A 22,437-nucleotide genomic window follows, 5' to 3' on the forward strand; every position below is an offset into this window, starting at 1 on the left:
CCAACCCCTGCAGGGACATCTTCTGTCCTACCTCAAAGGGACACCAGCTCCTACCCTCTGCCCACGGGTCTAGAAACTATCACACCGCGCTCTGCCCCAGAGGTACAAGCACATCCACCACCCAACCCCTGCAGGGACATCTTATGTCCTACCTCAAAGGGACACCAGCTCCTACCCTCTGCCCACGGGTCTAGAAACTGTATCACACCGCGCTCTGCCCCAGAGGTACAAGCACATCCACCATCCAACCCCTGCAGGGACATCTTCTGTCCCACCTCAAAGGGACACCAGCTCCTACCCTCTGCCCACGGGTCTAGAAACTGTATCACACCGCGCTCTGCCCCATAGGTACAAGCACATCCACCATCCAACCCCTGCAGGGACATCTTATGTCCTACCTCAAAGGGACACCAGCTCCTACCCTCTGCCCACGGGTCTAGAAACTGTAGAACAAGTTACTTACCTTCGGTAACGATGTATCTGTAAGAAACATTAGTTAGTTAGATTCCTCACCTTAGAATATCCCCAGGCGTCAGACTGGATCCGGAAGACTTTTTCGTCAGCAATACCCCTTGCGCGTCGCTAGGCGTCGTCTGCGGCTCCGCGTCAGTCGTCGGCGTCGTGCGCCGGGATGACGTCGTCTGAGAACTTAGACGCCGCCCTCGCGCGCTGACGTCAGTTCTTGTACATAGCCTTCCGCGCCAGGAACGCAGAGCCATGCAAAGACCGACACTGGTGCCAAAAATAAAATCTAGGGGCCTGAAAGGACAACCTTAACCCTAGATGTCAGTTCGCAGAACGGGGAGGATGGGAGGGTCGGTGAGGAATCTAACTAACTAATGTTTCTTACAGATACATCGTTACCGAAGGTAAGTAACTTGTTCATCTGAAAGAAACACGTTAGTTAGATTCCTCACCTTAGAATAGATACCCAAGCAATACCATCCCCGGTGGTGGGTCTGCGAACCAAGATCACACCAGAAAGTCCTGGAGGACAGAACGGCCAAAGAAGCCATCCCTCCGGACTTGGCTGTCAAGGCAATAATGCCTGGCAAACGTGTGTAGCGAAGCCCACGTCGCCGCCTGACAGATGTCCTGCAAAGGGACTCCCCGTCCCAAGGTAGTAGTAGCCGCCGTGGCCCGAGTAGAATGGGCGCGCAGCCCAACAGGAGGGTCCTTTTTAGCCAAGGAATAGCAAATTTTTATACACAAAACGACCCACCGAGAGATGGTTCGTTTGTGCACAGCTTTCCCCCTCTTAGCGCCCACGTACCCAACAAAAAGCTGGTCGTCCACCCGGAACTGTTTTGTGCGGTCCAGATAAAAGGAGAGCGCACGTTTTGGGTCCAGACGGTGGAGCCTCTCTTCCTCTTTGGAAGGATGCGGAGGCGGAAAGAAGGTGGGCAAGGTGACAGACTGCCCAAGGTGAAATGGAGTCACCACTTTAGGAAGAAAGGAGGGACGAGGCCGAAGGACAACCTTGTCCGGATGAACAGATAGAAAAGGAGGCTTTGAAGATAAAGCCTGGAGCTCACTCACCCGTCTAGCCGAGGTGATGGCTACCAGAAAAGCAGTCTTTAGAGTTAGAAGACGAAGAGGGCAATTGTGAAGAGGCTCGAAGGGAGCGCACATCAGGAATGCCAATACCAGATTCAAGTCCCACTGAGGCATTACAAAAGGGACAGGAGGGAACGTGTGTGTAATGCCTTTGAGAAAGCGTGTAACCACAGGGGACTTGAAAAGAGAAGGCTGATCAGGAAGCCGCAAGAAGGCGGAGATGGCAGCAAGATAACCTTTCAGGGTGCCCAGGGCAGAGCCCTGCCGGGCCAGAGAAAGAAGGAAGAGGAGAACCTCAGAAAGAGGGGCGGAAAGGGGATCCACAGCCTTTGCTGTGCACCATGCCACAAATTTGTTCCACCGGCAGGCGTATACCGACTTTGTGGAGGGACGCCTGGCTGCCAGAATGATATCACAGACTTCAGGAGGCAAGTCAAATGGCATCAACTGCCGCCGCTCAATCTCCACGCATGGAGGTGGAGGCTGGACAGGTTCGGGTGGAGGACCGTCCCCTGCTGCTGCGACAGAAGATCCTCCCGAAGGGGCAGACGTATCGGGGGATCGGTCAACAGACTGAGTAGCTCGGGATACCAGTATCTTCGTGCCCAATCCGGAGCCACCAAGATGACTTGGGCCCGGTCGTGCCTGATCTTCTTCAGCACTCTGGGCAGAAGTGGTATAGGCGGAAAGGCGTACAACAGACCGCAACTCCACTCGTGACGAAAAGCGTCGCCGAGCGAGCGCCGCCTTGGAAATTCCAACGCGCAGAACTGCTGACATTGCGCGTTCTCTTCGGTGGCGAATAGATCTAACCAAGGCTCTCCCCACTGCTGAAAGAGACCTTGCGCCACTTCGGAGTTCAGACGCCATTCGTGATCCATCATGCACCGGCGGCTGAGTTCGTCTGCTCTGGCGTTCAGAGAGCCCGCCAGATGTTGAACCACTAGGGTGACGCCCTGGTGTTCCAGCCACGTCCAGAGGCGCAGAGCCTCCTGACAAAGGGTCCACGACCCCACCCCGCCCTGTTTGTTGCAATACCACATGGCGGTGGTGTTGTCCGTGAACACCTGCACGACACTTCCCCTGACAGAGGGAAGGAAGGCTTTCAGTGCAAGCCGGATCGCTCTCAACTCCAACAGGTTGATGTGGAGACGAGACTCCGCCGGAGACCAGAGGCCTCTGATCTCCGCCTCCCCCATATGGCCACCCCAACCCAGGAGGGACGCATCCGTCACTACGACATGCTCCGGTTGGGGAAGGGAGAGGCTCTTGCCCTTGACCCACTCGCGGTCCGTGAGCCACCACTGCAACTGCTGTGCAGTGCCCTCCGAGATCAAGACATGGTCGGACAGGTTGCCGTGATGCTGGGCCCACTGAAACTTCAGGTCCCACTGCAGAGCCCGCATGCGCCGCCTGGCGTGATGCACTAGTAGGATGCAGGAGGCCATCAGCCCCAGAAGCCGCAACACTAGCCTGACCGAAACCCGGGATAGAGGCCGAAAGATGGGAATCAGGGCCTGTATATCCCGGACCCGCTGTTCCGGTGGATGGACCCGGAACTGCGCCGAATCGAGAACCGCTCCGATGAAGAGGAGCTTCTGAGAGGGACTCAGGTGTGACTTTGGCACGTTGATGGAAAACCCCAGCAAATGCAGGAGATCCGCCGTAGTCTGGAGGTGGGAGACGACTGCCTGGGGCGAGCCCGCCTTCAACAACCAGTCGTCGAGATAGGGGAAGACTGAAACCCCTGATCTGCGCAGATGAGCTGCGACCACCGCCAACACTTTCGTGAACACCCGAGGGGCACTGGTGAGGCCGAAGGGGAGCACGGTAAACTGAAAGTGCTCTTGGCCCACCGTGAACCGCAGGTAACGCCGGTGGGCCGGCAGGACGGGGATATGAAAATATGCGTCCTGCAAGTCCAACGCTACCATCCAGTCTCCAGGGTCTAGGGCAGCTAAAACCTGAGCCAACGTTAGCATCTTGAACCTGTCCTTTCGGAGGAAGGCATTGACGTTCCGGAGGTCCAAGATAGGGCGTAGGCCCCCTTTGCCCTTCTTGGGAACCAGAAAGTAGTGGGAATAACAACCACGACCTACTTCTGGGCTCGGAACGCGCTCGACGGCCCCCTTGGCCAAGAGAGCCGAAACTTCCTCGCGGAGAAGATTCAAATGATCCCCCGAGATACGGTGGTGCTGCGGTGGCATGGCTGGAGGGGTCGTCTCGAAGGGGAGGGAGTAGCCCCTTCGGACGATTTGCAGCACCCACCTGTCCGATGTTATGGACCGCCAGTGGAGCAGGTGATGGCGAACTCTGCCGCCCACTGGCGTGGTATGGGCCTGAAAGCTCGGACTAGGAGGGCTTTGAGGCGGATGCTGCCGGGGTGGAAGTGGGCTGACCACGTCGGCCTCCATTTCCGCCACGGCGGAAGCCACGTCCGCGACCGCGCGCAGGTTGGTTCTGCGGCTGGTGGCTTTGCGGACGTGAGGAGGCGCCCCTTCCTTGGCCACGAAAGGGGCGAAAAGCGGAGGTGTGCGCCCGCGGAGCCGAGAGGCCCAAGGACTTGGCCGTAGCCCGGGAGTCCTTAAAGCGGTTCAGCGCACTGTCCGCCTTCTCACCAAACAGGCGAGTGCCATCAAAGGGCATGTCCATGAGGGTGGTCTGGACATCCCCGGAAAATGACGTGGACCGCATCCAGGCGTGGCGGCGGAGCGCCACCGTGGTTGAAATCGCCCGACCCAGCGAGTCCGTGGTGTCAAGCCCACATCGTATGGCGTGCCGTGCTGCATCCCTCCCATCGGCCAAAGCCTGGGTAAGACGCGTCCGGACCTCCTCCGGGCACAGGGGCAGCACGTCCTCCACCGTATCCCACAGGGAATGGGAATAACGGTCCAAGAGACAGGCGGTATTTAAGGACCGCAGGCCCAAACTAAGGGACGAGAACAGTTTCTTGCCAAACTGCTCGAGTCTCTTGGAATCCCGGTCCGGCGGAGCGGTCGGGAAGGAGGATTGGGAGGTAGAGGCCTGGATAACCAGACTCTCGGGGGTGGGGTGTTGGGACAGGAAACTGGGGTCGCCCGGAGCAGGGCGGTGGCGCCTGGCAACGTTCCTATCCACAGGAGGAACTGTGGAGGGCTTGGACCAGGTGCCCTGCAGAACGTCAGTGAGGGCCTCGTTGAACGGCAGCAGAGGCTCAGTGGAGCTTGCTGAGGTTTGAAGCACCTCAGTGAGGATGTTAGTCCTCACAGCCACGGCAGGCAACTCGAGCCCAAGGGCCTCGGCCGCCTTGCGCAGCACCACAGAAAATGCTGCACCCTCCTCCGAAGCCACGGTCGGAGGAGAAGTGAATCCAGTGTCTGGCGAGGTGTCCAGCCCACTGGCCTCCCCCAGTTCATCTGCCCAGTCCTGAGAAAGCTGTGACTGAACAGCCAGAGGGTCCTCGAACCCCTCCCAGTCGCCCCCTTCTTCCGATTCCTGATAAACAGGAGGAATGATCGGAACCGGACTGTAGAGATGGTAGGACTCAAGCGGCGTCGGATGCGGCGTCGGTCGACGCCGCGCCGGCGCCGGGTCCGGATGAGGGCTAAACTGGGGTGTCGGCGTCAAAGGCGTCGGCGGCGCCGGTGACGGCGTCGGTGGTTCAGGCGTCGGTGGAGGAGTGACTAGGTCAACCGGCGTCGACTGGGGCCCAGGCATGGGCCCCGGGGGGACCTGCGGCGTCGCGACCGGAGTCGTCGACGGCGCCGGCGCCGGAGCCGCCGGCAGGCAAGATCGCCCAGTCGAGTCCGCGGGGCCCGAAGGCGCGCCAGCGGGCGTCGACGGCGGGGCCAGGCTCCTCATGGCCGAGAGGAAGGCACTGATCTCCGCCGGCGCCGCGTCAGTCCCAGTGACCGGAAGGTATGGGGGCGGACGCGGCACCTGCGGCTCCGCCGGAGCCGCGGGGGTGGAACCACCCTGACCCTCGGCCGAGTCGCGCGACCGGCGAGGGGAGTCCGAAGAGCGGTGTCGCCTCTTGGACTTCTTTGAGCGTTTGGACTTACCCGACGACTTGGAGCCGGACGATCGATGGCGTCGGCTAGGGCTCCGCGAGCGATCCTTGGACCTCCTCCTGGACCGGGATCGCGCACGACGCGGAGCCGAGTGGCGAAGCTCGAGAAGCTTGCGGGACCGCTCCCGCCTAGCCTTCGAAGTCAGGGCCTGGCAGTCGTTGCACGACTCCGCGTCGTGGTCGGGGCCTAAGCAGTAGAGGCACCGGCGGTGGTGATCGGTCACCGACATCAGTCGATGACAATCCTCGCAAGCCTTGAACCCAGGCATCCTACCGGCACCAGATGTCGACAGACAAGGATCAAAAATGATCAAAAAAGATTTAGTCAAAAAAGACTAAAAGGGGTAGCTCTCCCGGATCTGCGCTTACTGGCGCGGAAAAAAGAAGAACTGACGTCAGCGCGCGAGGGCGGCGTCTAAGTACTCCGACGACGTCATCCCGGCGCACGACGCCGACGACGGACGCGGAGCCGCAGACGACGCCTAGCGACGCGCAAGGGGTATTGCTGACGAAAAAATCTTCCGGATCCAGTCTGACGCCTGGGGATATTCTAAGGTGAGGAATCTAACTAACGTGTTTCTTTCAGATTCACACCGCGCTCTGCCCCAGAGGTACAAGCACATCCACCATCCAACCCCTGCAGGGACATCTTCTGTCCTACCTCAAAGGGACACCAGCTCCTACCCTCTGCCCACGGGTCTAGAAACTGTATCACACCGCGCTCTGCCCCAGAGGTACAAGCACATCCACCATCCAACCCCTGCAGGGACATCTTCTGTCCTACCTCAAAGGGACACCAGCTCCTACCCTCTGCCCACGGGTCTAGAAACTATCACACCGCGTTCTGCCCCAGAGGGACAAGCACATCCACCACCCAACCCCTGCAGGGACATCTTATGTCCTACCTCAAAGGGACACCAGCTCCTACCCTCGGGTCTAGAAACTGTATCACACCGCGCTCTGCCCCAGAGGGACAAGCACATCCACCACCCAACCCCTGCAGGAGCATCTTATGTCCTACCTCAAAGGGACACCAGCTCCTACCCTCTGCCCACGGGTCTAGAAACTATCACACCGCGCTCTGCCCCAGAGGTACAAGCACATCCACCACCCAACCCCTGCAGGGACATCTTATGTCCTACCTCAAAGGGACACCAGCTCCTACCCTCTGCCCACGGGTCTAGAAACTGTATCACACCGCGCTCTGCCCCAGAGGTACAAGCACATCCACCACCCAACCCCTGCAGGGACATCTTCTGTCCTACCTCAAAGGGACACCAGCTCCTACCCTCTGCCCAAGGGTCTAGAAACTGCATCACACCGCGTTCTGCCCCAGAGGTACAAGCACATCCACCATCCAACCCCTGCAGGGACATCTTCTGTCCTACCTCAAAGGGACACCAGCTCCTACCCTCTGCCCACGGGTCTAGAAACTATCACACCGCGCTCTGCCCCAGAGGGACAAGCACATCCACCACCCAACCCCTGCAGGGACATCTTCTGTCCTACCTCAAAGGGACACCAGCTCCTACCCTCTGCCCACGGGTCTAGAAACTGTATCACACCGCGTTCTGCCCCAGAGGTACAAGCACATCCACCATCCAACCCCTGCAGGGACATCTTATGTCCTACCTCAAAGGGACACCAGCTCCTACCCTCGGGTCTAGAAACTGTATCACACCGCGTTCTGCCCCAGAGGTACAAGCACATCCACCACCCAACCCCTGCAGGGACATCTTATGTCCTACCTCAAAGGGACACCAGCTCCTACCCTCGGGTCTAGAAACTGTATCACACTGCGCTCTGCCCCAGAGGTACAAGCACATCCACCACCCAACCCCTGCAGGGACATCTTATGTCCTACCTCAAAGGGACACCAGCTCCTACCCTCGGGTCTAGAAACTGTATCACACTGCGCTCTGCCCCAGAGGGACAAGCACATCCACCACCCAACCCCTGCAGGGACATCTTCTGTCCTACCTCAAAGGGACACCAGCTCCTACCCTCTGCCCACGGGTCTAGAAACTGTATCACACCGCGCTCTGCCCCAGAGGTACAAGCACATCCACCACCCAACCCCTGCAGGGACATCTTCTGTCCTACCTCAAAGGGACACCAGCACCTACCTTCTGCCCACGAGTCCAGAAACTGCCACAGTGCGTTCTGCCCCAGAAGGACAAGATCACCTCCTGCACCCCGTCTTAAAAAACCTGCTGTGCAGTGTTCTGCCCAAAAGGACATGTGAATCGATAGAAAAAGAAACTTCTTCCCATCTCTAGAACCTGCCAAGTACCGGTGAGCATAAACAGGGCAAGAACATAGCCCAGAACATACACGGTCACCTTCTCGCACCTCAAGACCACGAGAGTGATCTGCCCTAGAAAGACAAGGACATCAGCCAACCTCTCCCCACAGTAAGAACCGATCACCAGTGCTCGGCTCCAGACGACGCGAACTTTGAGCAGCATGTGTGCGGTGACGGGCAGTCAAAGCCACCAGGTATGACGGTATGGTTGCAAGTCTTGCACTCTGGTCAAAGACCCCACTGGGCAGTGGACATCTTTTGGGGAGTTATCGCCCTTCACCCCCAAATAAAAGGTAGTGACTTGTAGGGACCCAAGAATAGGCTTTGTATAGGCCATTTTTGATCCCAGAGTAAACAAAGACATTAGCTAAGAAAGAGGGGCTCACATCCAGCTCCTTGAGAACGGGGTGCTCCTCGATGCCTGGGAACAGCACCCTCATGGCGTACGTCTTGTAGTCCAGGAATGGGATCTTCACGCCGTCCATGTTGTTCGTCAGCTCGTTGATGTCGGTCTGAAGCTCGGCAAAAGCTGGAATAGAAATACAACAAATCCTTAATGCAAGCACCCTGATCCAACAGCTTACCACCGGGAGAGGCCGTCTGGGCTCGCAAGAGGCGCAGCACATGGCGGCGCTGGCACAGGCCATCGTTTCCAATAATTAACACAAATAAACAAGACAAGGCCAGGCATGGGAAGGAAAAAACATTTTCACAAAAGGATATGAAGGACTTGCAATGACAGAAGTGAACTCGCACAACCGTTGACTTTGGAGGCTTGGCTCAGCCTCTGCTCCATCCCCACGTGTCCTTCTCAAGGGCCCGAAAACAAGCTGAAGTCTGAGCTGCAAACAGGATTTCTATGGCCATCTCTGTCTGCTCGCTCCCTCCTGATACTACCCGCGCTCTTCGCCCTCGTAGGAGTTCCACCACATCCCATCTCCAGGCTCCTCTTACCATTCAAGCTTACCACCCCCTCTCCATGGTCATTTGGCTGCTGCCCGCTGTCCCCCCCTTCTCTGGCTGCTGCCCACCCTCCAGCCTTCCTCCACCAGCTGCTGCCCCCCCTCCAGCCTTCCTCCACTATCTGCTGCCCCCCTCCAGACTTCCTCCACCAGCTGCTGCACCCCCTCCAGCCTTCCTCCACTATCTGCTGCCCCCCCTCCAGCCTTCCTCCACTATCTGCTGCCCACCCTCCAGCCCCCTCCACCGGCAGCTGCCCACTCTCTATGCTGCCCACTGTCCACCCTTCCTCTGGCTGCTGCCCGCCCTCCACCCCTCTGGCTGCTGCCCACCCTCCTGCCCTCCTCCGGCTGCTGCCCACACTCCAGCCCCTCCACCGGCTGCTGCCCACACTCCAGCCCCTCCACCGGCTGCTGCCCACACTCCAGCCCCTCCACCGGCTGCTGCCCACACTCCAGCCCCTCCACCGGCTGCTGCCCACGCTCGGTGCTGCTTCCTTACTGCTCTTCACCCTACGAAGACTCCTGTTTTCTACCAGCACCCACTTGCTTCTCTATGCCCAAACTCCAGCCTCCTCTTTCCCCTCCAGATGAGGAGGGCAGGCCTCCACCCTGTGGCTGCCTCCTGTCTGCCAGGTTAGCTCCACATTAAGGCTGCTCGGCCGGTGCAGCGCCTCCCCGAGGACCTCTTCAGCCCAGTTCAGAGGACTAATGGACTCTCTGTAGTTTCTGCACTGGGGACCCAGAGCGCTCCTTCTTCCTCTGCTCCCTCCTTTCATTTCAGGCCTCCGGAGGATTGAAACGCCTGTGAGAAGATCACCAACTCAACTGAGGCGCACTTAATGGAGAAAGAAAACAAACAGGGAAGAGCGCGAGTGACTGCATCTCCCTCAGTCATGATCTATGCGGCCATCTTTACCCAGCAGTCCCCACTCCACCTACAAGCTGCTTCCATGATGCCGTGTGTGCCTTCAGGCCCCACCAACCAATACCACTCCACGTATGGAGGAAGCCTCTCACTGCACACCAAGGCCCTGCCACCCTCTCACTCCACCTACAAGCTGCTACCACTCCACGCATGGAGGAAGCCTCTCACACTGCACACCCAGGCCCTGCCACCCCTCTCACTCCACCTACAAGCTGCTACCACTCCACGTATGGAGGAAGACTCTCACTGCACACCCAGGCCCTGCCACCCTCTCACTCCACCTACAAGCTGCTACCACTCCACGTATGGAGGAAGTCTCTCACTGCACACCCAGGCCCTGCCACCCTCTCGCTCCACCTACAAGCTGCTACCACTCCACGTATGGAGGAAGCCTCTCACTGCACACCCAGGCCCTGCCACCCCTCACTCCACCTACAAGCTGCTACCACTCCACGTATGGAGGAAGCCTCTCACACTGCACACCCAGGCCCTACCACCCTCTCACTCCACCTACAAGCTGCTTCCATGATGCCGTGACTGCCTTCAGGCCCCACCAACCAATACCACTCCACGTATGGAGGAAGCCTCTCACACTGCACACCCAGGCCCTGCCACCCTCTCACTCCACCTACAAGCTGCTACCACTCCACGTATGGAGGAAGCCTCTCACACTGCACACCCAGGCCCTGCCACCCCTCTCACTCCACCTACAAGCTGCTACCACTCCACGTATGGAGGAAGCCTCTCACACTGCACACCCAGGCCCTGCCACCCCTCTCACTCCACCTACAAGCTGCTACCACTCCACGTATGGAGGAAGCCTCTCACTGCACACCCAGGCCCTGCCACCCTCCCACTCCACCTACAAGCTGCTACCACTCCACGTATGGAGGAAGCCTCACACACTGCACACCCAGGCCCTGCCACCCTCTCACTCCACCTACAAGCTGCTACCACTCCACGTATGGAGGAAGCCTCTCACACTGCACACCCAGGCCCTGCTACCCTCTCGCTCCACCTACAAGCTGCTACCACTCCACGTATGGAGGAAGCCTCTCACACTGCACACCCAGGCCCTGCCACCCTCTCACTCCACCTACAAGCTGCTACCACTCCACGTATGGAGGAAGCCTCTCACACTGCACACCCAGGCCCTGCCACCCTCTCACTCCACCTACAAGCTGCTACCACTCCACGTATGGAGGAAGCCTCTCACACTGCACACCCAGGCCCTGCCACCCCTCACTCCACCTACAAGCTGCTACCACTCCACGTATGGAGGAAGCCTCTCACACTGCACACCCAGGCCCTGCCACCCCTCACTCCACCTACAAGCTGCTACCACTCCACGTATGGAGGAAGCCTCACACACTGCACACCCAGGCCCTGCCACTCTCTCACTCCACCTACAAGCTGCTACCACTCCACGTATGGAGGAAGCCTCTCACACTGCACACCCAGGCCCTGCCACCCTCTCACTCCACCTACAAGCTGCTACCACTCCACGTATGGAGGAAGCCTCACACACTGCACACCCAGGCCCTGCCACCCCTCACTCCACCTACAAGCTGCTACCACTCCACGTATGGAGGAAGCCTCTCACACTGCACACCCAGGCCCTGCCACCCCTCACTCCACCTACAAGCTTCTACCACTCCACGTATGGAGGAAGCCTCACACACTGCACACCCAGGCCCTGCCACCCCTCACTCCACCTACAAGCTGCTACCACTCCACGTATGGAGGAAGCCTCTCACACTGCACACCCAGGCCCTGCCACCCCTCACTCCACCTACAAGCTGCTACCACTCCACGTATGGAGGAAGCCTCTCACACTGCACACCCAGGCCCTGCCACCCTCTCACTCCACCTACAAGCTGCTACCACTCCACGTATGGAGGAAGCCTCACACACTGCACACCCAGGCCCTGCCACCCCTCACTCCACCTACAAGCTGCTACCACTCCACGTATGGAGGAAGCCTCTCACACTGCACACCCAGGCCCTGCCACCCCTCACTCCACCTACAAGCTGCTACCACTCCACGTATGGAGGAAGCCTCACACACTGCACACCCAGGCCCTGCCACCCTCTCGCTCCACCTACAAGCTGCTACCACTCCACGTATGGAGGAAGCCTCTCACACTGCACACCCAGGCCCTGCCACCCCTCACTCCACCTACAAGCTGCTACCACTCCACGTATGGAGGAAGCCTCACACACTCCACACCCAGGCCCTGCCACCCTCTCGCTCCACCTACAAGCTGCTACCACTCCACGTATGGAGGAAGCCTCTCACACTGCACACCCAGGCCCTGCCACCCTCTCACTCCACCTACAAGCTGCTACCACTCCACGTATGGAGGAAGCCTCTCACACTGCACACCCAGGCCCTGCCACCCTCTCGCTCCACCTACAAGCTGCTACCACTCCACGTATGGAGGAAGCCTCTCACACTGCACACCCAGGCCCTGCCACCCCTCACTCCACTACAAGCTGCTACCACTCCACGTATGGAGGAAGCCTCTCACACTGCACACCCAGGCCCTGCCACCCTCTCACTCCACCTACAAGCTGCTACCACTCCACGTATGGAGGAAGCCTCACACACTGCACACCCAGGCCCTGCCACCCCTCACTCCACCTACAAGCTGCTACCACTCCACGTATGGAGGAAGCCTCTCACACTGCACACCCAGGCCCTGCCACCCCTCACTCCACCTACAAGCTGCTACCACTCCACGTATGGAGGAAGCCTCACACACTGCACACCCAGGCCCTGCCACCCTCTCGCTCCACCTACAAGCTGCTACCACTCCACGTATGGAGGAAGCCTCTCACACTGCACACCCAGGCCCTGCCACCCCTCACTCCACCTACAAGCTGCTACCACTCCACGTATGGAGGAAGCCTCACACACTGCACACCCAGGCCCTGCCACCCTCTCGCTCCACCTACAAGCTGCTACCACTCCACGTATGGAGGAAGCCTCTCACACTGCACACCCAGGCCCTGCCACCCTCTCACTCCACCTACAAGCTGCTACCACTCCACGTATGGAGGAAGCCTCTCACACTGCACACCCAGGCCCTGCCACCCCTCACTCCACCTACAAGCTGCTACCACTCCACGTATGGAGGAAGCCTCTCACACTGCACACCCAGGCCCTGCCACCCCTCACTCCACCTACAAGCTGCTACCACTCCACGTATGGAGGAAGCCTCTCACACTGCACACCCAGGCCCTGCCACCCCTCACTCCACCTACAAGCTGCTACCACTCCACGTATGGAGGAAGCCTCTCACTGCACACCCAGGCCCTGCCACCCCTCTCACTCCACCTACAAGCTGCTACCACTCCACGTATGGAAGAAGCCTCTCACACTGCACACCCAGGCCCCGCCACCCCTCATTCCACCTACAAGCTGCTACCACTCCACGTATGGAGGAAGCCTCTCACACTGCACACCCAGGCCCTGCCACCCCTCTCACTCCACCTACAAGCTGCTACCACTCCACGTATGGAGGAAGCCTCTCACACTGCACACCCAGGCCCTGCCACCCCTCACTCCACCTACAAGCTGCTACCACTCCACGTATGGAGGAAGCCTCTCACACTGCACACCCAGGCCCTGCCACCCCTCACTCCACCTACAAGCTGCTACCACTCCACGTATGGAGGAAGCCTCACACACTGCACACCCAGGCCCTGCCACTCTCTCACTCCACCTACAAGCTGCTACCACTCCACGTATGGAGGAAGCCTCTCACACTGCACACCCAGGCCCTGCCACCCTCTCACTCCACCTACAAGCTGCTACCACTCCACGTATGGAGGAAGCCTCACACACTGCACACCCAGGCCCTGCCACCCCTCACTCCACCTACAAGCTGCTACCACTCCACGTATGGAGGAAGCCTCTCACACTGCACACCCAGGCCCTGCCACCCCTCACTCCACCTACAAGCTGCTACCACTCCACGTATGGAGGAAGCCTCACACACTGCACACCCAGGCCCTGCCACCCCTCACTCCACCTACAAGCTGCTACCACTCCACGTATGGAGGAAGCCTCTCACACTGCACACCCAGGCCCTGCCACCCTCTCACTCCACCTACAAGCTGCTACCACTCCACGTATGGAGGAAGCCTCTCACACTGCACACCCAGGCCCTGCCACCCTCTCGCTCCACCTACAAGCTGCTACCACTCCACGTATGGAGGAAGCCTCTCACACTGCACACCCAGGCCCTGCCACCCTCTCACTCCACCTACAAGCTGCTACCACTCCACGTATGGAGGAAGCCTCACACACTGCACACCCAGGCCCTGCCACCCCTCACTCCACCTACAAGCTGCTACCACTCCACGTATGGAGGAAGCCTCTCACACTGCACACCCAGGCTCTGCCACCCCTCACTCCACCTACAAGCTGCTACCACTCCACGTATGGAGGAAGCCTCACACACTGCACACCCAGGCCCTGCCACCCCTCACTCCACCTACAAGCTGCTACCACTCCACGTATGGAGGAAGCCTCTCACACTGCACACCCAGGCCCTGCCACCCCTCACTCCACCTACAAGCTGCTACCACTCCACGTATGGAGGAAGCCTCTCACACTGCACACCCAGGCCCTGCCACCCTCTCACTCCACCTACAAGCTGCTACCACTCCACGTATGGAGGAAGCCTCTCACACTGCACACCCAGGCCCTGCCACCCTCTCACTCCACCTACAAGCTGCTACCACTCCACGTATGGAGGAAGCCTCTCACACTGCACACCCAGGCCCTGCCACCCTCTCGCTCCACCTACAAGCTGCTACCACTCCACGTATGGAGGAAGCCTCTCACACTGCACATCCAGGCCCTGCCACCCTCTCGCTCCACCTACAAGCTGCTACCACTCCACGTATGGAGGAAGACTCTCACTGCACACCCAGGCCCTGCCACCCTCTCGCTCCACCTACAAGCTGCTACCACTCCACGTATGGAGGAAGACTCTCACTGCACACCCAGGCCCTGCCACCCTCTCACTCCACCTACAAGCTGCTACCACTCCACGTATGGAGGAAGCCTCTCACACTGCACACCCAGGCCCTGCCACCCCTCACTCCACCTACAAGCTGCTACCACTCCACGTATGGAGGAAGCCTCTCACACTGCACACCCAGGCCCTGCCACCCCTCACTCCACCTACAAGCTGCTACCACTCCACGTATGGAGGAAGCCTCTCACACTGCACACCCAGGCCCTGCCACCCTCTCACTCCACCTACAAGCTGCTACCACTCCACGTATGGAGGAAGCCTCTCACACTGCACACCCAGGCCCTGCCACCCTCTCGCTCCACCTACAAGCTGCTACCACTCCACGTATGGAGGAAGCCTCTCACACTGCACATCCAGGCCCTGCCACCCTCTCGCTCCACCTACAAGCTGCTACCACTCCACGTATGGAGGAAGACTCTCACTGCACACCCAGGCCCTGCCACCCCTCTCACTCCACCTACAAGCTTCTACCACTCCACGTATGGAGGAAGCCTCTCACTGCACACCCAGGCCCTGCCACCCTCTCACTCCACCTACAAGCTGCTACCACTCCACGTATGGAGGAAGACTCTCACTGCACACCCAGGCCCTGCCACCCTCTCACTCCACCTACAAGCTGCTACCACTCCACGTATGGAGGAAGACTCTCACTGCACACCCAGGCCCTGCCACCCTCTCACTCCACCTACAAGCTGCTACCACTCCACGTATGGAGGAAGCCTCTCACACTGCACACCCAGGCCCTGCCACCCCTCACTCCACCTACAAGCTGCTACCACTCCACGTATGGAGGAAGCCTCTCACACTGCACACCCAGGCCCTGCCACCCCTCTCACTCCACCTACTAGCTGCTACCACTCCACGTATGGAGGAAGCCTCTCACACTGCACACCCAGGCCCTGCCACCCCTCTCACTCCACCTACAAGCTGCTACCACTCCACGTATGGAGGAAGCCTCTCACACTGCACACCCAGGCCCTGCCACCCCTCACTCCACCTACAAGCTGCTACCACTCCACGTGTGGAGGAAGCCTCTCACACTGCACACCCAGGCCCTGCCACCCTCTCACTCCACCTACAAGCTGTTACCACTCCACGTATGGAGGAAGCCTCACACACTGCACACCCAGGCCCTGCCACCCTCTCGCTCCACCTACAAGCTGCTACCACTCCACGTATGGAGGAAGCCTCTCACACTGCACACCCAGGCCCTGCCACCCCTCACTCCACCTACAAGCTGCTACCACTCCACGTATGGAGGAAGCCTCTCACACTGCACACCCAGGCCCTGCCACTCTCTCCCTCCACCTACAAGCTGCTACCACTCCACGTATGGAGGAAGCCTCACACACTGCACACCCAGGCCCTGCCACCCTCTCACTCCACCTACAAGCTGCTACCACTCCACGTATGGAGGAAGCCTCACACACTGCACACCCAGGCCCTGCCACCCTCTCACTCCACCTACAAGCTGCTACCACTCCACGTATGGAGGAAGCCTCTCACACTGCACACCCAGGCCCTGCCACCCTCTCACTCCACCTACAAGCTGCTACCACTCCACGTATGGAGGAAGCCTCTCACACTGCACACCCAGGCCCTGCCACCCCTCACTCCACCTACAAGCTGCTACCACTCCACGAATGGAGGAAGCCTCACACACTGCACACCCAGGCCCTGCCACCCTCTCACTCCACCTACAAGCTGCTACCACTCCACGTATGGAGGAAGTCTCTCACACTGCACACCCAGGCCCTGCCACCCTCTCGCTCCACCTACAAGCTGCTACCACTCCACATATGGAGGAAGCCTCTCACACTGCACACCCAGGCCCTGCCACTCTCTCACTCCACCTACAAGCTGCTACCACTCCACGTATGGAGGAAGCCTCTCACACTGCACACCCAGGCCCTGCCACCCTCTCGCTCCACCTACAAGCTGCTACCACTCCACGTATGGAGGAAGCCTCTCACACTGCACACCCAGGCCCTGCCACCCCTCTCACTCCACCTACAAGCTGCTACCACTCCACGTATGGAGGAAGCCTCTCACACTGCACACCCAGGCCCTGCCACCCCTCACTCCACCTACAAGCTGCTACCACTCCACGTATGGAGGAAGCCTCTCACACTGCACACCCAGGCCCTGCCACCCCTCTCACTCCACCTACAAGCTGCTACCACTCCACGTATGGAGGAAGCCTCTCACACTGCACACCCAGGCCCTGCCACCCCTCACTCCACCTACAAGCTGCTACCACTCCACGTATGGAGGAAGCCTCTCACTGCACACCCAGGCCCTGCCACCCCTCACTCCACCTACAAGCTGCTACCACTCCACGTATGGAGGAAGCCTCTCACACTGCACACCCAGGCCCTGCCACCCCTCACTCCACCTACAAGCTGCTACCACTCCACGTATGGAGGAAGCCTCTCACACTGCACATCCAGGCCCTGCCACCCTCTCGCTCCACCTACAAGCTGCTACCACTCCACGTATGGAGGAAGCCTCACACACTGCACACCCAGGCCCTGCCACCCTCTCGCTCCACCTACAAGCTGCTACCACTCCACGTATGGAGGAAGCCTCTCACACTGCACACCCAGGCCCTGACACCCTCTCACTCCACCTACAAGCTGCTACCACTCCACGTATGGAGGAAGCCTCTCACACTGCACACCCAGGCCCTGCCACCCTCTCACTCCACCTACAAGCTGCTACCACTCCACGTATGGAGGAAGCCTCTCACACTGCACACCCAGGCCCTGCCACCCCTCACTCCACCTACAAGCTGCTACCACTCCACGTATGGAGGAAGCCTCTCACACTGCACACCCAGGCCCTGCCACCCTCTCACTCCACCTACAAGCTGCTACCACTCCACGTATGGAGGAAGCCTCTCACACTGCACACCCAGGCCCTGCCACCCTCTCGCTCCACCTACAAGCTACTACCACTCCACGTATGGAGGAAGCCTCTCACACTGCACATCCAGGCCCTGCCACCCTCTCGCTCCACCTACAAGCTGCTACCACTCCACGTATGGAGGAAGCCTCTCACTGCACACCCAGGCCCTGCCACCCCTCTCACTCCACCTACAAGCTGCTACCACTCCACGTATGGAGGAAGCCTCTCACACTGCACACCCAGGCCCTGCCACCCTCTCACTCCACCTACAAGCTGCTACCACTCCACGTATGGAGGAAGCCTCTCACACTGCACACCCAGGCCCTGCCACCCCTCACTCCACCTACAAGCTGCTACCACTCCACGTATGGAGGAAGCCTCTCACACTGCACACCCAGGCCCTGCCACCCCTCACTCCACCTACAAGCTGCTACCACTCCACGTATGGAGGAAGCCTCTCACACTGCACACCCAGGCCCTGCCACCCCTCACTCCACCTACAAGCTGCTACCACTCCACGTATGGAGGAAGCCTCTCACACTGCACACCCAGGCCCTGCCACCCCTCACTCCACCTACAAGCTGCTACCACTCCACGTATGGAGGAAGCCTCACACACTGCACACCCAGGCCCTGCCACTCTCTCACTCCACCTACAAGCTGCTACCACTCCACGTATGGAGGAAGCCTCACACACTGCACACCCAGGCCCTGCCACCCCTCACTCCACCTACAAGCTGCTACCACTCCACGTATGGAGGAAGCCTCTCACACTGCACACCCAGGCCCTGCCACCCTCTCGCTCCACCTACAAGCTGCTACCACAGTGGCTCTCTGTGCCTTGGCCCACTCGGACTCTACCTACATGTGAAAGCGAGAGTGGCTCCCCGTGGGCCTCCCAGGTCTCTTCTCTCACTTCACCTCTATGCGAGAGCTGCCTTCACTGTGGCCCCTGTGCCCCCGTGGTCCGCTCCCCCCCCCCCTTTGCCACAGCACACATGGGAAAGCTCCCTCCTTGGGATCACAGTAACCGAGCACCAGCTCCTCTCCCTCCTCCAGACCTCTGCTGGTCTCCATGCCAGACCCTGCCCTGCTCCTTGGGATCACAGCAACAGAATCCGCTCCTCTCCCTCCTCCAGACCTCTGCTGGTCTCCATGCCAGACCCTGACCTGCTCATTGGGATCACAGTAACAGAGCACCAGCTCCTCTCCCTACTCCAGACCTCTGCTGGTCTCCATGCCAGACCCTGCCCTACTCCTTGGGATCACAGTAACCGAGCACCAGCTCCTCTCCCTACTCTAGACCTCTGCTGGTCTCCATGCCAGACCCCGCCCTGCTCCTTGGGATCACAGTAGCAGCACCAGCTCCTCTCCCTCCTCCAGACCTCTGCTGGTCTCCATGCCCCATGCCGCTTCCCTCCTCTTTGGGATCACAGTAGCAGCACCAGCTCCTCTCCCTCCTCCAGACCTCTGCTGGTCTCCATGCCAGACCCCGCCCTGCTCCTTGGGATCACAGTAGCAGCACCAGCTCCTCTCCCTCCTCCAGACCTCTGCTGGTCTCCATGCCACACCCCGCCCTGCTCCTTGGGATCACAGTAACAGAGCACCAGCTCCTCTCCCTACTCTAGACCTCTGCTGGTCTCCATGCCAGACCCTGCCCTGCTCCTTGGGATCACAGTAACAGAGCACCAGCTCCTCTCTCGCCTCCAGACCTCTGCTGGTCTCCATGCCCCATGCCGCTTCCCTCCTCTTTGGGATCACAGTAACAGAGCACCAGCTCCTCTCCCTCCGCCAGACCTCTGCTGGTCTCCATGCCAGACCCTGCCCTGCTCCTTGGGATCACAGCAACAGAGCACCAGCTCCTCTCCCTCCTCCAGACCTCTGCTGGTCTCCATGCCAGACCCTGCCCTGCTCCTTGGGATCACAGTAGCAGCACCAGCTCCTCTCCCTCCTCCAGACCTCTGCTGGTCTCCATGCCAGACCCCGCCCTGCTCCTTGGGATCACAGTAGCAGCACCAGCTCCTCTCCCTCCTCCAGACCTCTGCTGGTCTCCATGCCAGACCCCGCCCTGCTCCTTGGGATCACAGTAACAGCACCAGCTCCTCTCTCGCCTCCAGACCTCTGTTGGTCTCCATGCCCCATGCCGCTTCTCTCCTCTTTGGGATCACAGTAACAGAGCACCAGCTCCTCTCCCTCCTCCAGACCTCTGTTGGTCTCCATGCCAGACCCTGCCCTGCTCCTTGGGATCACAGTAGCAGCACCAGCTCCTCTCCCTCCTCCAGACCTCTGTTGGTCTCCATGCCAGACCCTGCCCTGCTCCTTGGGATCACAGTAACCGAGCACCAGCTCCTCTCCCTACTCTAGACCTCTGCTGGCCTCCATGCCAGACCCCGCCCTGCTCCTTGGGATCACAGTAGCAGCACCAGCTCCTCTCCCTCCTCCAGACCTCTGCTGGTCTCCATGTCAGACCCTGCCCTGCTCCTTGGGATCACAGTAACAGAGCACCAGCTCCTCTCCCTACTCTAGACCTCTGCTGGTCTCCATGCCAGACCCCGCCCTGCTCCTTGGGATCACAGTAGCAGCACCAGCTCCTCTCCCTCCTCCAGACCTCTGCTGGTCTCCATGCCCCATGCCGCTTCCCTCCTCTTTGGGATCACAGTAGCAGCACCAGCTCCTCTCCCTCCTCCAGACCTCTGCTGGTCTCCATGCCAGACCCCGCCCTGCTCCTTGGGATCACAGTAGCAGCACCAGCTCCTCTCCCTCCTCCAGACCTCTGCTGGTCTCCATGCCAGACCCCGCCCTGCTCCTTGGGATCACAGTAACAGAGCACCAGCTCCTCTCCCTACTCTAGACCTCTGCTGGTCTCCATGCCAGACCCTGCCCTGCTCCTTGGGATCACAGTAACAGAGCACCAGCTCCTCTCTCGCCTCCAGACCTCTGCTGGTCTCCATGCCCCATGCCGCTTCCCTCCTCTTTGGGATCACAGTAACAGAGCACCAGCTCCTCTCCCTCCGCCAGACCTCTGCTGGTGTCCATGCCAGACCCTGCCCTGCTCCTTGGGATCACAGCAACAGAGCACCAGCTCCTCTCCCTCCTCCAGACCTCTGCTGGTCTCCATGCCAGACCCTGCCCTGCTCCTTGGGATCACAGTAGCAGCACCAGCTCCTCTCCCTCCTCCAGACCTCTGCTGGTCTCCATGCCAGACCCCGCCCTGCTCCTTGGGATCACAGTAGCAGCACCAGCTCCTCTCCCTCCTCCAGACCTCTGCTGGTCTCCATGCCAGACCCTGCCCTGCTCCTTGGGATCACAGTAACAGAGCACCAGCTCCTCTCCCTACTCTAGACCTCTGCTGGTCTCCATGCCAGACCCCGCCCTGCTCCTTGGGATCACAGTAACAGAGCACCAGCTCCTCTCCCTACTCTAGACCTCTGCTGGTCTCCATGCCAGACCCCGCCCTGCTCCTTGGGATCACAGTAGCAGCACCAGCTCCTCTCCCTCCTCCAGACCTCTGCTGGTCTCCATGCCCCATGCCGCTTCCCTCCTCTTTGGGATCACAGTAGCAGCACCAGCTCCTCTCCCTCCTCCAGACCTCTGCTGGTCTCCATGCCAGACCCCGCCCTGCTCCTTGGGATCACAGTAGCAGCACCAGCTCCTCTCCCTCCTCCAGACCTCTGCTGGTCTCCATGCCAGACCCCGCCATGCTCCTTGGGATCACAGTAACAGAGCACCAGCTCCTCTCCCTACTCTAGACCTCTGCTGGTCTCCATGCCAGACCCTGCCCTGCTCCTTGGGATCACAGTAACAGAGCACCAGCTCCTCTCTCGCCTCCAGACCTCTGCTGGTCTCCATGCCCCATGCCGCTTCCCTCCTCTTTGGGATCACAGTAACAGAGCACCAGCTCCTCTCCCTCCGCCAGACCTCTGTTGGTCTCCATGCCCCATGCCGCTTCCCTCCTCTTTGGGATCACAGGAACAGAGCACCAGCTCCTCTCCCTCCTCCAGACCTCTGCTGGTCTCCATGCCAGACCCTGCCCTGCTCCTTGGGATCACAGTAGCAGCACCAGCTCCTCTCCCTCCTCCAGACCTCTGCTGGTCTCCATGCCAGACCCTGCCCTGCTCCTTGGGATCACAGTAACAGAGCACCAGCTCCTCTCCCTACTCTAGACCTCTGCTGGTCTTCATTCCAGACCCTGCCCTGCTCCTTGGGATCACAGTAACAGAGCACCAGCTCCTCTCCCTCCTCCAGACCTCTGCTGGTCTCCATGCCAGACCCTGCCCTGCTCCTTGGGATCACAGTAGCAGCACCAGCTCCTCTCTCGCCTCCAGACCTCTGTTGGTCTCCATGCCCCATGCCGCTTCCCTCCTCTTTGGGATCACAGTAACAGAGCACCAGCTCCTCTCCCTCCTCCAAACCTCTGTTGGTCTCCATGCCCCATGCCGCTTCCCTCCTCTTTGGGATCACAGTAACAGAGCACCAGCTCCTCTCCCTCCTCCAGACCTCTGCTGGTCTCCATGCCAGACCCTGCCCTGCTCCTTGGGATCACAGTAGCAGCATCAGCTCCTCTCCCTCCTCCAGACCTCTGCTGGTCTTCATTCCAGACCCTGCCCTGCTCCTTGGGATCACAGTAACAGAGCACCAGCTCCTCTCCCTCCTCCAGACCTCTGCTGGTCTCCATGCCAGACC

General features: G+C 59.8%; 1 protein-coding gene across 3 annotated transcripts in view; it reads right to left on the reverse strand.

Annotated features, from left to right (window-relative positions):
• The window catches only part of PLXNA3 (plexin A3), an 845,431-nt gene that overhangs the window by 47,939 nt on the left and 775,055 nt on the right, over positions 1-22,437 (reverse strand). For all 3 annotated transcript variants that reach the window (XM_085629709.1, XM_085629711.1, XM_085629710.1), the window contains exon 21: positions 8,297-8,439. In XM_085629709.1, coding sequence (XP_085485835.1) covers positions 8,297-8,439 — 143 coding nt within the window. The remainder of the gene's footprint in view (positions 1-8,296; positions 8,440-22,437) is intronic.

This window comes from Triturus cristatus, chromosome 10 (assembly GCF_964204655.1).
Source record: "Triturus cristatus chromosome 10, aTriCri1.1, whole genome shotgun sequence".
In the NCBI taxonomy this organism is placed as follows: Eukaryota; Metazoa; Chordata; class Amphibia; order Caudata; family Salamandridae; genus Triturus; species Triturus cristatus.